Below are 14,900 nucleotides of genomic sequence, written 5' to 3'. Positions count from 1 at the left end.
TGCTTCCTGGCTGACTCAGGCAGGGGCAGTCAGATGGGCTTTTCCATCAGGATCTTCCCCAGCCCAGAGCCTGAGTCAAGGATTCCAGGTGAGCAACACCTCCTGGTATCCAAACTGGGCTTCGCCCTCCCTGTTGCTGGATCCCTGAAAAGCCAGGTATGAGGGTGTGCCCTTCCATGGCCGGTAAGGGCACAGGATCGTGCACCCCCAACTCAAGCCTATCCTTGCTTCTGGGGTTTAGAGTTGGGTCTTCTAGATGTCGGGACCTCCCTCTGACCAGGATCCCCAGAGGCACCTGGCAGTGAGCATGGCATAGAGGGGCCATGACCAGGGGCAGCAGGTTGAGGCCCTGACCCCCACCCCTGTAGCAGGGGCCCTCAGCATCATCCCAGGGCCTCCTACCTGTCCCCCAGCCAGCCCTCCAAGCAGGTCCCTGTGGCCCCAGGGCCACTTTCCTGGCTTTGTCCCTGTGCTGGTTGGGCAGGAAGTTCCTGCTGGAGAATTCCCGGATCCTCCCCATGAGGCCACAAGCCTGGCCTGGGAACTTAGGAGGGAGGGAAGTCAGGGATGCTCCTACCAACAGGGTCTGGTCTTGTGGGAGCAGGGGCTCTCCTGGCATTCTGGGCCACCAGTCCTTCCCCACCCCCAGGGCAGATGCACCAATCCTCTTGCCCTCCAGCTCAGATGCCCCACTGGGGCCCCTCCACTGGAACCCAGGACTCTGCAGTTGGGGCTGCCACACTGGGGACTAGACTGAGACCCTGGATAGCCTTGAGCATGTGAGCTTGCTCCTAGCTTGAGGATGGGGGGGGGGGGGGGGGGGGGGGATCCCCACAGAGCCAAGGAAGCCAAAAAGTCAAAGTGGGTTTTATTACTATCACAGGCCTGAGTCTGATGGGTAGGAACATTCTGCTGGGCAGGCCCACCCTGCAGATACATGGATTCCATTTATATCAAGACCCCTTGGCCCCAGGGGCTCCTTGGATGTGCCCTCAGAAGAGGGAGGCTAAAGCTCTATTTGGGTTGAAGGGATCTGGGAGCAGGGCAGACTCAGGGCCAGCACCAGCTTCACTCTGGAGGCCAGTTTCCCATCTCGTCCATCTCCTCCAGGAGCAGGTGCTAGGGGGCAGAAGTGGGTGAAAAAAGGTGCCTCAGCATCTTTGGGCTCTCCCTTCCCGCTCTGTATCCCCAGAACATCCCTTCATATCCCCAGAGATAAGCACCCTGAGGCCATGCCAGGCCCTCTCTCATATTCGCCCAGCTGGCCCCCAGTCCACCAGCCCTGAGCCACCTCCCTCCCACTGAATGAGGGACCCTTCTCCCTCCAACTTGGGGGGGATCCTTGGAAGCCCCAGAAGTCAGGCACCCCAGCGAACCTCTCCCTTCCCTCACCTCTGTCCTGGACACCACACCAAGGGGGACTGCACCCTTCCCTCCAGCCTAGGGTGGTGCTTCAGCTGCCTCAGCGCCCCTCCCCTAGGTCCCCAGCATTCCCCAAAGGCTGGGGGGCGGCTTCCTTCCCCCTCGGCTTGGTGTCCCTGAGGACAGATAAGGAGAGAGTGGGGGATGGTGATGAGGATAGGACCCTTGAAACACCCACAGGAGGAAGATATTCCTGGGGCAGCTCTGTCCCCAAAGTGAGGACTGAGCTGGGACCCAACTTGCCACCACCCAGAAACTCCCTAGGGCCCCCCAATTCTGCTCAGGCTACCCCCTGGACTGTGGCCCCTGGCTCAGGGGTGGTTCTGGAAGGGAGAGGGAGGAGAAGGGGGCCGGAAGGGTGATGAGATCCCTTTAGTGTGAAAAGGCGAAAGCAAGAGCCCCTGTCAGAGCTGACCAGCTGTATACTTTAGGGTGAGGTGCACGGCCTTGTTCCCCACAGCACACAGGGGCTCCTGTAACTCAGGCATGCGGGCTTAGGACAGTGAGAGGGCTGCCCCTCAGTGCCTGGTGGGCATGTGCTTCTGGTATTCATTCCCCCAAGGGGGTAAGTCATATCCCTAACACTGGAGTGCCCTTGGCGGCTGGCAGGCAGCCCCTCTCCATCTTGTCTGATCCTTCCACCAGTGTCCCCTTCCTTACAGGAAGCCAAAGCCTGCATTCAAAGTCACAGAGCAAGTCAGTGCCGGAGCAGGGCTTCAGCTAAAGGCTTTGGCCTCTGAACCTGACTCTCTTTCCTTTACTTTCCCACAAAAGTAAACGACACAGACCGTCAGGGGCCTATGTCCACCGAATGAAAGAACGGGTTGATGAATGAATGAAAATTAATTCAAAAAGGACATGGACACATTTTTTTCACAACAGATTCATCCATGTGCGCTCAAGAGAGTCTGGGACAGGCCTGACCTCGAAGGCCAGTGTCAAGGAAGGTGGGCAGTGGGTGGTCCTTGGTGTGACAGACAGGTAACCTATATGTGTGTTTGTGGGAGTAAGCGTGGGTGTGAATGGGAGAGAAAGCAATATAATAAAAGCAACATTATGTGAATTATGGATGTACAAGGAAGACTTAAAGCCACCTAGACAAAACGCCTCATCGTACAGATGAGGAAACTGAGGCCCAGAGAGGGGACGAGACTTGCCCAAGGCCACACAGCAAGTGAACGGCAAAGTTAAGACTTAAAAAAAAATGGACTTTTAGGGGTGCCTGGGTGGCTCAGTCAATTAAGTGTCCAACTTCATCTCAAGCATAATCTCATGGTTTGTGGATTTAAGCCCTGTGTCGGGCTCTGTGCTAATAGCTCAGAGCCTGGAGCCTGTTTTGGATTCTGTGCCTGCCTCTCTCTCTACCCCTCCCCTGCTTATACTCTTTCTCTTTTCTCTCTCAAAAATAAATAAACATTAAAAAAATTTTTTTTAGTGGGGGCACCTAGGTGGCTCAGTCGGGTTAAGCGTCCAGCTTTGGCTCAGGTCACGGTCTCATGGTTTGTGAGTTCAAGCCCCCTGTCAGACTCTGTGCTGACAGCTCAGACCCCGGAGTGTGCTTTGGATTCTGTGTCTTCCTCTCTCTCTCCGCCCCTCCCTCGCTGGCACTCTGTCTCTCTGTCTGTCTGTCTCTCTCTCAAAAAATGAATAAACATTAAAATTTATTTTTTTAATTTTAATGGATTTTGGGACTCTGGGTCAAGTGAGAGACAGAGAGACTGATGGAGAAGTGTGTGTATGCACAGGGCTTCAAGGTCCTACTCGGAAATACCACCACCAAGAAGGGATTGTGCCTTCCCTACCCAGACAGTGGGAGGCTGGAGCCAGGGCCAGGAGCCGATGGAGGTAGGAGGCCCCGCTCTCTCTAGTGCCTTCACGCAGGGGGTGGTGGTCGGGACAGGCCAGGCCTACCTGGCCGTCCACAATGCCTGCCTCCTCCAGGGTGATCTCTGGCTGGGTCAGCAGCTCCCGGCCCTCATGACTGCCCATCTTCCAGAGGCGGGACTCCCGTTGTACTACCAAAAGCTTCTTTAACTCCGACTCCACGAAACCTGAGAGACAGAGAGATGGGCATGGGACAGGCAGGCGGCTCTGGCTCGCCAGACCTCATCCCAGCCGTGTGCAGTCCCTGGTCACCCCCAGCCCCAGCCCTTATGTTTTCCATTACCTGGAACCAGCCAGATACTGCCCGCCCACCTCCCTGACTTTGCCAGCAAACTCACTTGCCAAGCGCTCCCTTCCACCTGCATGAGTGTGAGTTTATTCCCCTCCTGGGGAGAGCGTGCAAGGGGCAGACATATGCCTCCACTCTCCACCAGCCACAGACTCAAGAGCAAGGATCTGGAACTACCCAAACTGCCTAGGTTCAAATCCCAGCTCTGCCACCTACTACTGTGTGACCTTGGACAAGTTACTTAACCTCTCTGTGTCTCAGTTTCCTCATGACGAAGTAGAGATTATAATAGGACCTACCTCAGAGTTGCGAAGTAGTATTTCACGAAAAGTGCTCAGAAGGGGGTCTGGCCCATAGTAATGGCTATGTGAATGTCAACAATGATCATGTGATGTTATCATGTCATATCGCTACCACTGAGTCATCTGCTCACAATGTCTGGGTAGTGCTGGGGCACCGTCAACAGCAGGGTGTGATGGGAAAATTGGGGATGGAGATGCCCACTGAACAAGTTAGAATTCTGGGTTGGGAGTGGGTGATGCTTCTGGAGCGCAAGCCGTAGTCACAATCCCCACCTCACTGCCCCCCCAAACCTTGAGAAAGGAGGACTCTAGCTAGACCTAGCCTGCAGCTCCTGCTGAGCCACCCACTGGTCCCCCTGCAACCCCTTCTCCAGTGGTCATCTTAGGTCCTCTGGTACCACCTGGTGGTAAGAACTGGTATCACACCTATGAGTCAGGGCCAGAGTGGAGCCCCCTTGGCCTGAGGAGGGCAGGTTGGGCGCCACACTTACCCACTGTATCTGTTGACCTAAAAGTCTTATGCAGCGGTGACTGCAGGGTGACAATGCCTGGGACACAGACCTTGAATGAGCTGTCCTCTTCCTCCATTTCCTCTTCCTTGCCTTTCTCCTCATCAGGCAAGCCTTCCTTGAGAGGAAACTGAGGGCATGCCAGGCCACTGAGCAGGTGAGGATGACAGGGACCCAAGTGTGCAGCCCCACCCCCAGATAAAACAAAAAGCAAGAGGGAACCCACCAGGTTAAGAGGGGTCTGCCCAAGCCCCAAATCCTGGGGCCCAGCCAAATGCGAGGAGGAGCCCCAACCAGGCTTCACCCACCCCCCCACTGCCCCAGCCTGGTTCTACAGACCTTGGCGACGGCTGATTTCTGAAGCTGCTTGTACAAGGTGAGGAAGCGGCGGTTCCAAGGAGTTGTCCCCACCTTCGAAGAGGCCAGCTTGAGGTCTCCTATGAAGGTGCAGTGTCACTGACAGGCTGACAGGAACAAGGGGCAGCCCAGGCCCAGGCCCAGGCCCAGGCCGAGGAGGGCAAGGGCACTGAGCAGGCTGAAGTGAGGGGGAGGTTCCCTCATTTTCTTTAGCAAACACCTACTATGTGCTCAGCACAGTACCAGGCACTTTGCAAAGGACATTTCATTGACTCCTTGCAACTGCCCTCTGAGATAGATACTGTTATGGTCTCATTCCTTTCAGATGAGGAAACTGAGACACAGAAGCGGGGAGCAACTTGCCACTATCACACGACTTGGCATAGGGGAATGGAATGGACTCTGATCCACGCAGCCTGCCCTCAGCATTCCCTCAGACTATCCTGTGTCCTTCCAGGCCCCACACCCCTGAGGAGTCTGAGGAACAGGATCTATTTCTGGCACTGGCCTGACACCTGTGGCCACCACACTCACCGTCAAGCAGACACTCCTTCTCCTCCTCCTTGGTGAAGGTCTCGGGGCTGACCTCCAGTGGCCCCATGGCCCTCTGCAGGCATCCTTGCTCCAACTCCAAAACTTGGGCAAAGTGGCCCCTGATCCCAAAGCATAGTCAGATGGGGGTAGCAGGCGGAGCCCAGACATGTGGCAAAGGCTCCCTAAACCCCCCAAAGTCCCCAAGGGCCCTCCTATAGGCCCTGCTCAGCCCCCTCCACCCTCCTGCCTCCAACAGTTCCCTGCTGGGCCTTTTGGGGTCCTCATCATACAGGGGGCTATCTTCCCTTGAAGGTAGAGTGAGGAGGAAGGTGGGGAGCAGAGGGGTAGGTGGGCCCTTTCCTTACAGGGAGTGGTGCCAGGTCCACACGGGAGTGGGAATGAGGAGGGAGAGAGTGGGGAGGGAAGGCGGGGTGGAGTGAGGACCAGGAAGGAGCTGGGAAGCCATGGTGGCCTGGCTCACCTCGGCACTCTCTCGTCCCAGTCCCCAGCCTGTCTTTCTATCTTTGGCCTCCACCCACATCCCCTGACTTGTGGGAAGACCCACCCCATCTCTGCCCCCCGCCCAATACTCTCACCCCCAGGCTCCTTCCCATCCTTGATACATCTGTCCCTCCATCAACCCCCGTGCCTTATTCCAGTCCTCTACCCATCTGAAGACCCACATTCCCGGGCCTTCCTCAATTGGGGTCCTCCCATATCCTTGCCCCAGTACCCCCATCCCAGGCTCCCGCCCGCCATCCACAGCCCGGTCCCTCACCTGTCTGAGGTCTCTGTATCCCCGGAGGCCTCCCCTACCGCCTCCTCCTTCTCTTCTTCCGTTTCCTCTTTCCCAGACAGGTTGCCCAGCACCTCCTGGCTTCTCCTGGGCAGGAGAGGCTTCACCTCTACACCCTGGGCCCCCACCCTCAGGACTTCCGTGGGGGTAGGGGTCTGGGCCCCTGTGTCCCCCATCCCTAGCCCCAAGGGGTCCTGCCGTGGCAAGGCCACAGACAGCATGTAGGGTAGTGTGGTGGATGGCTTTGGCTCCTTCCTCCCCACCCCTCCATGGCGGTTCATCACCAATGGGGTGGCGGCTTGCTCTCGCAAGGGGCATGTCCGACTCCCTATCGGGGTCTTGTCAGAGCTCTTTGGGCTGCCCTTGTTCCCCACCAGGCTACGGAAAAAGCGGAACATGGAGGAGCGGCCCAAAATTCGGGATTGACGGTTTGGAGCTGGGGCCTCCATCCCGAGAGAGACCCTGACTCGAAGGGTGGGGCAGTCACAGCCACCCCACCAACTGCTTAAGAACAGGAGGAGTTTTCAAATTAAAACTTCCAGTTGGAAACTTCCAAGAGTTCTAGAAGGCAAAGGCCGGGGGTGGCGGGGGGAGGGCAGGGGAGTGATGGGGAGCCTGGGAGGAAGACATGGTAGAGGGGATTCGTTGGGGGCAGAGAGGGCAGGAGGTCGATGAGGCAGGGGGAAAAGGTACGGGAAGGCAGACTGGAGGCTAATGAGGTGGCTAATGAGGCTCCAGAAGGCATGGGGGTGGGGAGCAGGCAGAGGAAGCTGGGGGTCCTTGGACTGGGAATGGGGCAGGGGCTTTTGGGGCCTCTGCACACAACTCTCTCCACCTGGCTTGTCTTTCAAATCCACTCCTCACAGCCAGATAGTGTCTATCCTCCCTCTTTTCTTGCCTCTCAGCATCCACTTGCACATCCTCAGGTGGTACCCAGACACCCCTGTTTTCATCTCTGTTTATCTGCCTGTCACCTTTAGGATTTCAAATCTCTAGAGACCACCAGGGTGCCTGTGCGCCCGTCTTAATTGCACGTTGAATCTCAAGTTAGTATTATTATTTCCCACGACACCTATAGATTTGATTATAAACCCAGCTTAGTGACCCTGCGAGTTCCTTCAGCCCACTCACTGAGCCTCAGTTTGTTCGTCTGTAAAACGGGTGCAGTGGACAGCGTCTACTTCCAAGAGTTATTGAAAACATTCAGTAAGAGCACCTGAGTGGCCTGATGGGTTAGGCATCCAACTCTTGATTTCGGTTCAGGTCATGATCTCACAGTAGTGAGATGCAGCCCCACATTGAGCTCCACGCTGAGTGTGCAGCCTGCTTAAGATTCTTTCTCTCCTTCACCCTCTGCCTCTCCCCTGCTTGCGTGTGAGTGTGTGTGTGTGTGTGCACGTGCGCGCGTGCACGCCCCCCCCAAATAAATTAATAAAGCTAGTACCATACTGTTAAAAAAAAAAAAAAAAGATTCAATGAGAGAATGGTAACTAAAGTGCAAGGCACATTGTGGTGCTTAAGCCATCCTGCCTTTTTTATTGGTATTGATTCATGAAAGAGGGTAAAGATCAAAGACCGGGACTGGAAATCAGAAGTGGGAGAAGGGGAGCCTTGCCACCTGGCCGGGGCCAAGTGTAAAGGGTGGAGCACCTCCTCTGCGGAGGAGCCCAGACCGACCCCCAGGCTATAGGCCCTTCATCAGCATCCGGCGGCCACACAGCGACTTCCTCTAGAGGGAGCTAACTGGAGCCGGGAAGAGCCGGCACGTCTAGGATCCGGGCAGCCTCGCGGGTCCCTAGGGCCAAGCCGGGGCAAGCAGAAGCCGCGTCCAGACATCGGGACTGTACTGACGCCTGTTCCAGGAAGCTGGGCCTGGGCACCCGACCCCCAGGAGCAGCCGCTGGCCCCTCAGGATCTCTGGCCTTGGCCCTGTGAGCCATCCCGGGCCTGGGCGAGGGTCCTGGCAGGTAAGGTGGGAGGGTCTTGCCCATCCTCCCGGCTTTCGGCAGCCCCAGGCCCAGGGGGGTACAAGGAGCCTGCAGGCAGCCAGGTGGGGACAGGGAGGCCCGGAGACTTGCCTGGGCAGCTCCGCCAACGTCTGCTCGGGGCCTGATCCAGCCGGGGCTCCCTCTGGCTTCCCCTCAGACAGCTCCCCCATTGCCCTTCCTGTCAAAGAAATCGGGTGCCAAAGAACCAGGTCCTTTAGCAGTCTGGGGCGGGGTGGGGTGGGGGGTGGGAGTGGAGATCGGAGCCAAGGTCAAGGTCAGGGAGAGAACTTTCCTGGTGCTTCCTGCTGCCGTAGGAGCCCTAGACTGGGTCTGCAGCCCAACCAGGCATCTCCCCCTGGGGAATATTCTAAGCCCAGCAAGTAGAGAGCAATGGACTCCCCTTACCAGGAAGTCAGGCCACTTGGATGAGGGCAAGGGTAGGCCCAGGTCAGCATAGGCCTCTGGCCCTGGGGGCCATTCTGATGTTTCACCTACTCCCCAGCAGTGAGCCCCTGGGGTAGTGGCAGAGAGAGTTGGTGGTGCAATCAGCAACCCCCCCTGCTGTCCTGGGGGTTCCAGGTCTCGTTCAGGGACCAGGGGAGAGGGAACGGCATCTTCCGGAAGGAGCAGGGATGGGGGTGTGCCAGGCAAAGATCTGTTTCAAGCTGGCGCCCAGGGACAGAGGAAGGGAGGGTCGGGCTTCTCCCTATCCCTGCCCCCAGTAAGTGGAGGGGTGGAGAGCCTTCTTCCACACCTTCCGGAGAGCTCTTGCCTTGGGGCACTTTCGAAAATGGCCCCAGGCCTGAGAGGCAGGAGGACTGGGCGGGGAGGAGGGTAGTCAGGTCCTCCCTGGGAGGAGGCGGTGGCTGTGCTCAGCCCAGGGTGGGACTGGGCCTTCCCCCGAGGCAGGAGGAAGGCCACTTCCCCCAAAGAGTGATGGAGGCAGCTTTGGGGTGGGTATGAAGGGGTGAGAATTGAAAGTGAAACAGCTCACGTCCAGGAAATACTCCCTCTGTTGAGGGTTCACAGAGCAGATCAGGGCTGTGGCCAGGATTGAGCAAAGAGGAAAACTGGGGCCAGGGACGGGACAGCAGGTATGTGGTGGGGACACATATGTCAGGTGGGGGGCGGGGTGGGAGAGCTGTGGAGAAGACTTCCTCAGCTCACGGCAAGGCAGGAATGGGAAGAGCCAAGCCAAGGTAGGATGTAAACAGGTGACTGTCTTGAAAGGGTAACCTCTGAGGTCCACAAACTGGAAAGTAAATCTTATGTGAGTATTGAGCGTATGAACTCATGGGAATTCAGATTACCACCCTGACTCCCTGAGTGGCTATGTGGCCTCGGGCCCCAACTTCTTGGTGCCTCACTTTTCCCACCTGTAAAAGGGGCATGATGATGCTTACCTTGCTGGGTTAATGTGCATTTTCAGTGTCTGACACCCCTGGGGGAGCAGTAGAAGTATACCATAGGTGCTCAGGAAGTGTTCGTAGCTAACAGGCCTGAGTTGGAAAACAGGGGTGCTCTGACCAGCCAAGGGGAAGTGGGACCTCCGAGCACAAGTTTCATGGGTCATTGGCTAGAAGGTGGTAATCCTGTGGTAAGGGTGTGCTAGGGAGGGTGCAGGAGGGCCCAGGAGCAGCAGAAGGAACCCCAGCCTCTGCAGCCAGCCTCATTTACCCAGGAGCGAGGTGAAAGAGGACTTGAGACCCACGAGGGCACTACTCCAACCACCCCTCCCCAGGGCCCTGGCTGCGGGGTCCAGGTCCCTAGGTACAAATCCTGACTGCCTTGCCTTTCTCGCCCTCTCTTGCTAGTGAAATGCTCAGTAAGTTCTGATTCTGCCGACAGACTCCACAGGGACCCAGGGTGGTGAAATGAGACTTGGCTGGAGCTAGGATGGAGGGGTCTTTTGGGGGAGTGGGGGACCCTCCCCCTCATCAACAGCCCCTGCCAGTCCCCATCTCTGCTGTCTCTCACCCGTCCCCACAGGATAGCGCTGCCCTCCACTGGGACCTGAGAAATGGCATCCGGGCAAGGCCCAGGCCCTCCCAGGCAGGAGTGTGAAGAGACTGCCCCGTCTGCTACTTCTGGTAAGGGTCTTTCTGCCCTCCTCCCCCATCCCACAGCCACCAGGGCTGTCTGAGAGGATGGAGAGAGCAGGAGTGGACAGGGCCAGGCCAGACTTACAGGCAGGCTCTCCTGCCCCCCCCCCCCCCCATTCACTCACCTTGGGTAAAGCAGAAAGCATCTCCCCACCCAGTGCAGGTGTGTGCAGGTGACCTCAGAAGCTGCAGTGCGGTCCAGGTTAAGCCCTGGAAGTGGGGAGGAGTCTGGGCCTGGGGGTGGGGGGCAGAGGCTAGGAGAGGCCTGGGAGTGAGCGTGAGGTGGGCACCACGCCATCTCCAGGAAGAGAGGCAGGAGGGGGTGAGGAGAAGAATGAAGAGTGGGGCGTGGCTATTCTATTCCTACAGTAGGAGAAAGAAGGAAGTTCCTAGGCTTATCACCCCGGCAGCCCTGCTGACTGGTGAAAGCGATTGTTATGACTTTGGGGGGGAAGTAAGATGGCTGCCTTTCTTCCCTTTTCCAAGGGGACCATCAAAGGGCTGCGATTCCCAGCCCACTACAGACTGCTCCCTGGGCTTTGGGTTCAGTCCCCTGTATGTCACTGTGTCCCTATGTAACTCTTCTGGACCCAAAGCTGGAATTCTAAATTTTGTTTCCCACATTCCCCGAGCCATAAGGGCTACCCAGCCTGTACACACTAAAACTCAGGGACCCGCATGCCTGGGATTATGTCCTGGCTCCACTGCTCATTCTTGACTGTGTGACCTTGTACAAGTTATGTAAACACCCCGTGCCTCAGCTCCCCACCTGTAAACTGGGGTGTTCGTCTGCTTCACAAGGCTATTATGAGGCTTCAGTGAAACGTGCTAGAAAAATATCCTATACGCGATAAGCACTAGTTGTTAACTAAGGGCTGGAGTAGGGACACTTCTGTTCACGGGTGAGGACAGCCGAGGCCTTGAGGAAGAAAGACCCATCCACAAAGCATGGGGCCGTCCGTCCAGCCCTTCCTCCCTGACTCCTGGCTTTGATCCTCAGAGGAGCAGGTAGCCCGGGACACCGAGGAGGTTTTCCGCAGCTATGTTTTTCACCGTTATCAGCAGGAGCAGGAGGCTGAGGGGGCAGCTGCGCCTACTGACCCAGAAATAGTCACCTTGCCCCTAGAACCTAGCAGGTGAGCAATGGCCCTCTGGGCCCACGGGGGTATCTTCAGGGAGGCGGAGGCTCACATGGGGCCGCTGTGCAGGTCCTGGGAACTGGGGAGGCCCTTTTTATTTGGGGCTCCCCCCTGCCCCGGGCCCCGGGGCCCCCCCCCCCCCCCCCCACTGATCGGGGATCTTGGACCCTTTATAGAATATGCCTGTCCCGTGATCCTGCACTCTGCCCTCATGTCTGAGAACACGGTCAGGAACTTCCAAGGAGGGGTCCACAAGGCCAGGGGCATCTTGGGCGGAACCCCTTCTCCCCGAGTCCAGGCCCCAGCCCTGCCCGCCCTCTGCCTGCTCACCTACCTGCCTCCTGTTCTGCAGCACCATGGGGCAGGTGGGTCGGCAGCTCGCCATCATTGGGGACAACATCAACCAGCGCTACGATTCAGAGTTCCAGGCCATGCTGCAGCGCCTGCAACCCACAGCAGAGAACGCCTATGAACTTTTCACCAAGATTGCCTCAAGGTAGCCCTGGCCCTGGCCTCTGTGCTGCGCTGTCACCCCCGCACTGTGCCCTGCCCGTGGGATGGGAAATACACGCTTCTCTGTCAGTGTCAAGAGACATGTGCACCACCCCTTGTCTGCTGTTGACTCACACATGGCCTCGGGCCCTGTCTTTCTCTCTCTGGGCCCCAGACTGCTCCTCTTTGGTATATAAGCTCACAGCTCTTGTGAGCTTGGGCACTCGGGACTGGACCAGATAGATCAGGACTATAGAGATGCCGGAGTAGGGATGTCCCCAGAGCTCCCCAGCCCAGCTGAGACACAGCTGGCCTTCTGATCTGGAACCATATTTCATACCAAAAATGGTCAGATTGCTAATGCCCTGGAAATGGCTTCCCTTTGCTACAGTGTGGTGTCCGAAAGGCCATCTGGTGTGGCTAGAGAGCCCACACGCCTGGGTCAAATCTCAGCTTTGCCACTTACCGGCTTTGTGAATCTATGGCCCTCAGTCCCCACGTCTGTAAAATAGAGGAAAGACGCTTAGAACAGTGTCCAGACTTAAAGGTGTCATCTGCTGTTACGTCTGGGTTAGGAGTCAGCGTCGAGGTGACTGAAGCTGGGGTGAAGGTAGGAGGAGGCAACTGATCGAGGATTAGCGCCCAGAGCTGAAACATCCTGCCCCTGTCCTTCGAGGCCTTCCCCACTCCACTCTGATTCCAGGTCCTGTCCTAACCTCCTCTTTGTCCTTTTCTCTCTGCTGTCTCTCGGGCTGCCAGGCCAGCAGCAACACCCACAGGTAATCTCCCTGCTGCTTCCGTCCACTTGCTCTGCCTTCCCTGCTCTCTGCCCCTCTGCACTTGCGACGCTGGGGCCACAACCTGGCAGCAGCACCCCGCTCAGACGCCCTCTGAGTTTCCTCCTTTCACAGAGATGCAGGTTCTTCCCAAACTGAGGCCAGGCTGGGGCAACCTCTGCCACCTTGAGTCACAGCTAAGCCATTTTGCTTTCCAGCTGGGAGCGGGGTGGGTTGCCACCGGACGGTGGGAGAGGAGAAGCAGGCTGAAGGGCCCTCTGGGGGTCTCCACTGACAATATCAACACTCTACCTGCAGTCTATTTGAGAGCGGCATCAACTGGGGCCGAGTGGTGGCTCTCCTGGGCTTTGGCTACCGCCTGGCTCTACACATCTACCAGCACGGCCTGACCGGCTTCCTGGGCCAGGTGACCAAACTGGTGGTCGACGTCATGCTGCGTCACTGCATTGCCCGGTGGATTGCGCAGAGGGGCGGCTGGGTAAGTGCCCAAGCGTCGGCAGCCTCCTCCCTGCTGCTGGGGCTGCCTCTCTCCCAGCCCCACCCCAGCCCTGGAGTGCCTGTATGTGCCGTCAGCCCTTCTATCTCTGTCTCTTGGCAGGTGGCAGCCCTGAACTTGGGAAATGGCCCCATCGTGAACGTGCTGATAGTTCTGTCTGTGGTTCTGTTGGGCCAGTTTGTGGTACGAAGATTCTTCAAATCATGACTCCCAGAGGGGCCCTTTGGGGTCCTAGCTGAGACCCCCTGCCTGGGCTTCAGCCAAGCCGTCTCCCATCCCCCCCTTCTCTACAGGGGTCCCCCCTCAAGAATACAGAAGCTTTAGCAAGTGGACACTCCAGCTTTGGGAGGGCCCCTGCATGGGGGTCAGTTAGGCTGCCAGGGGTGCCCCAACATTGCATGGTGCTAATGGGCCCCCTCTCTGGGCCCCATCCTGTCAGAGAGGGGCTATAGCCTTCTTCCTCAGCTCTCTGGGACACCCTCAGCCCTATCTATTGGGCACTGGGGAGATTTACAACTTGGAGAAGCAAGAGGCTAAGAGTCACTCTCCCCTCAAAATTTTTAATGGTTATATCTTTATGTAATACCCTTGGAAGGACCCTCCCCCCACCCATTCCCACCATTCTCCCCACGCCAGGAAGTCTGGGTGCGGGAGTTAGTAGACTACCCTGTGTTCCCCAGGATTCAGCTAGGTGTTCTAGAAGGTCAGAGCTTGATTGCTGGGCCTGGAGCCCAGCCCTGGCCCTTCCTAAGCTCTCCCCCTGCTCCACTCCCCCCCACCCCATATCACCGTTGCAGTGGACTCTCAGGGATTCTGGGCCTCAGTGTGGGGTAGAGATGGAGTTGAGGGTGCAGACCAGAGCTGTCAGAACCTCATCAGCAGCCCCCAAGCCCCCCTCCCAAGATCCTCAGTTCTCTCCCTTCCCCTCATCTATTACCACTTAAATCCAACCTATTCACTACAAGTGAAGCCCACCCTGCCCCCATCACTCCAAATAAGGAAGGAGGAGGGGTCTTGGGTAAGTGGAGTGCTGAGGTTCCCTCCTTGCCCAGCCTACAGAATTTAGGACTGGTTTGTTATTGTCAGGGAAAGGGGGTAAGGAACTCGTCTTGAGGTTTCTGAGAAAAGAGCTGTTAATGCCACTAGGAACCCTGGGGTTGGGATCTTCCCTCACGGCCTGGGCACAGTGTAATCCGGGGGTGTGGATGGGGAAACTGTGAATACTTGAACTCTACACCCCCCCGACCCCCACTCTCCACACTCCTCACCTGCCTAAGCCCCTCCTGTGGGTGGGGTGGGAATGCCTTGTCTATCTTGCACAGTCTAGGGGTTTGGGGGTAGATTAAGCCAAATGCAGGGAGGGGATGCAGACGGAACCCACTGGCCAGCCCCCACCTTCTGAGTGTGTCTGAAATAAACTGCAATCTCTGATTCCCATTTGGTAATTTTTATATCCTCTGCTACCCGTCCCTCCGCCAGGCTGGATTGGGGGAGCCTGGGCGAGCCTCGCATTTACCTGGTTTATTACTGGATAAAAGCTCATATTAGGCCTCCAGAATCCAGTAGAGGGCTGGGTGTGGTTTTCCCAGGCCCCAGCCCCCTACAAGGCCTAGGCCCCTCCCCACCTTTCCTAGCCCCTTCTCCAGGCACTTCTCATCTCTGTGTCCCAGGCAAGTTTCCCACCCTTTAGGAAGTTGGGAGACTCCAAGTTGCTGGGCTCTGGCTGGTAGAGCCTCTGCATATGCCTGGGGACTCCTAGAGGCACCTTAGGCTTGCTTTGAATGCCTCTCTCC

The 14,900-nt window shown here is 57.2% G+C and overlaps 2 protein-coding genes and 2 long non-coding RNA genes across 6 annotated transcripts; 1 reads left to right on the top strand and 3 right to left on the bottom strand.

The window, feature by feature from the left end:
* Positions 1-851: 851 nt before the first annotated feature.
* LOC121029297 (gametogenetin-binding protein 1-like) lies at positions 852-6,618 on the bottom strand. Of its 2 annotated transcripts, XM_040473218.1 has the most exons (6): positions 6,076-6,615; positions 5,298-5,416; positions 4,746-4,843; positions 4,389-4,536; positions 3,334-3,473; positions 852-1,119 (listed from the first exon to the last, which is right to left on the bottom strand). In XM_040473218.1, exons 1-6 carry the CDS (start codon positions 6,540-6,542, stop codon positions 1,069-1,071), a joined length of 1,023 nt encoding a protein of 340 aa, XP_040329152.1. In that variant the 5' UTR covers positions 6,543-6,615; the 3' UTR covers positions 852-1,068. The 2 variants fall into 2 exon arrangements, with proteins under 2 accessions (XP_040329152.1, XP_040329153.1); XM_040473219.1 differs by lacking the exon at positions 3,334-3,473 and having other exon boundaries at positions 6,076-6,618.
* A 966-nt stretch (positions 6,619-7,584) lies between these two features.
* On the bottom strand, positions 7,585-8,707 carry LOC121029296 (uncharacterized). The gene is made up of 2 exons (XR_005789666.1): positions 8,487-8,707; positions 7,585-8,259 (listed from the first exon to the last, which is right to left on the bottom strand). It is a non-coding gene; the product is annotated as an uncharacterized LOC121029296 (long non-coding RNA).
* On the top strand, positions 7,810-14,544 carry BAK1 (BCL2 antagonist/killer 1). Of its 2 annotated transcripts, none has more exons than XM_040473215.1 (6): positions 7,810-8,060; positions 10,071-10,171; positions 11,184-11,319; positions 11,675-11,818; positions 12,909-13,089; positions 13,210-14,544. In XM_040473215.1, exons 2-6 carry the CDS (start codon positions 10,102-10,104, stop codon positions 13,312-13,314), a joined length of 636 nt encoding a protein of 211 aa, XP_040329149.1. In that variant the 5' UTR covers positions 7,810-8,060; positions 10,071-10,101; the 3' UTR covers positions 13,315-14,544. The 2 variants fall into 2 exon arrangements, with proteins under 2 accessions (XP_040329149.1, XP_040329150.1); XM_040473216.1 differs by lacking the exon at positions 7,810-8,060 and adding an exon at positions 8,705-9,175.
* On the bottom strand, positions 9,183-11,757 carry LOC121029295 (uncharacterized). The gene is made up of 3 exons (XR_005789665.1): positions 11,657-11,757; positions 9,485-9,580; positions 9,183-9,333 (listed from the first exon to the last, which is right to left on the bottom strand). It is a non-coding gene; the product is annotated as an uncharacterized LOC121029295 (long non-coding RNA).
* Positions 14,545-14,900: the final 356 nt, after the last annotated feature.

Source organism: Herpailurus yagouaroundi, unplaced genomic scaffold (assembly GCF_014898765.1).
Source record: "Herpailurus yagouaroundi ecotype Mexico unplaced genomic scaffold, PumYag 139, whole genome shotgun sequence".
In the NCBI taxonomy this organism is placed as follows: domain Eukaryota; kingdom Metazoa; phylum Chordata; class Mammalia; order Carnivora; family Felidae; genus Herpailurus; species Herpailurus yagouaroundi.
The sequence above is the reverse complement of the archived record's forward strand: the minus strand, read 5'-3'. Positions and strand labels throughout refer to the sequence as shown.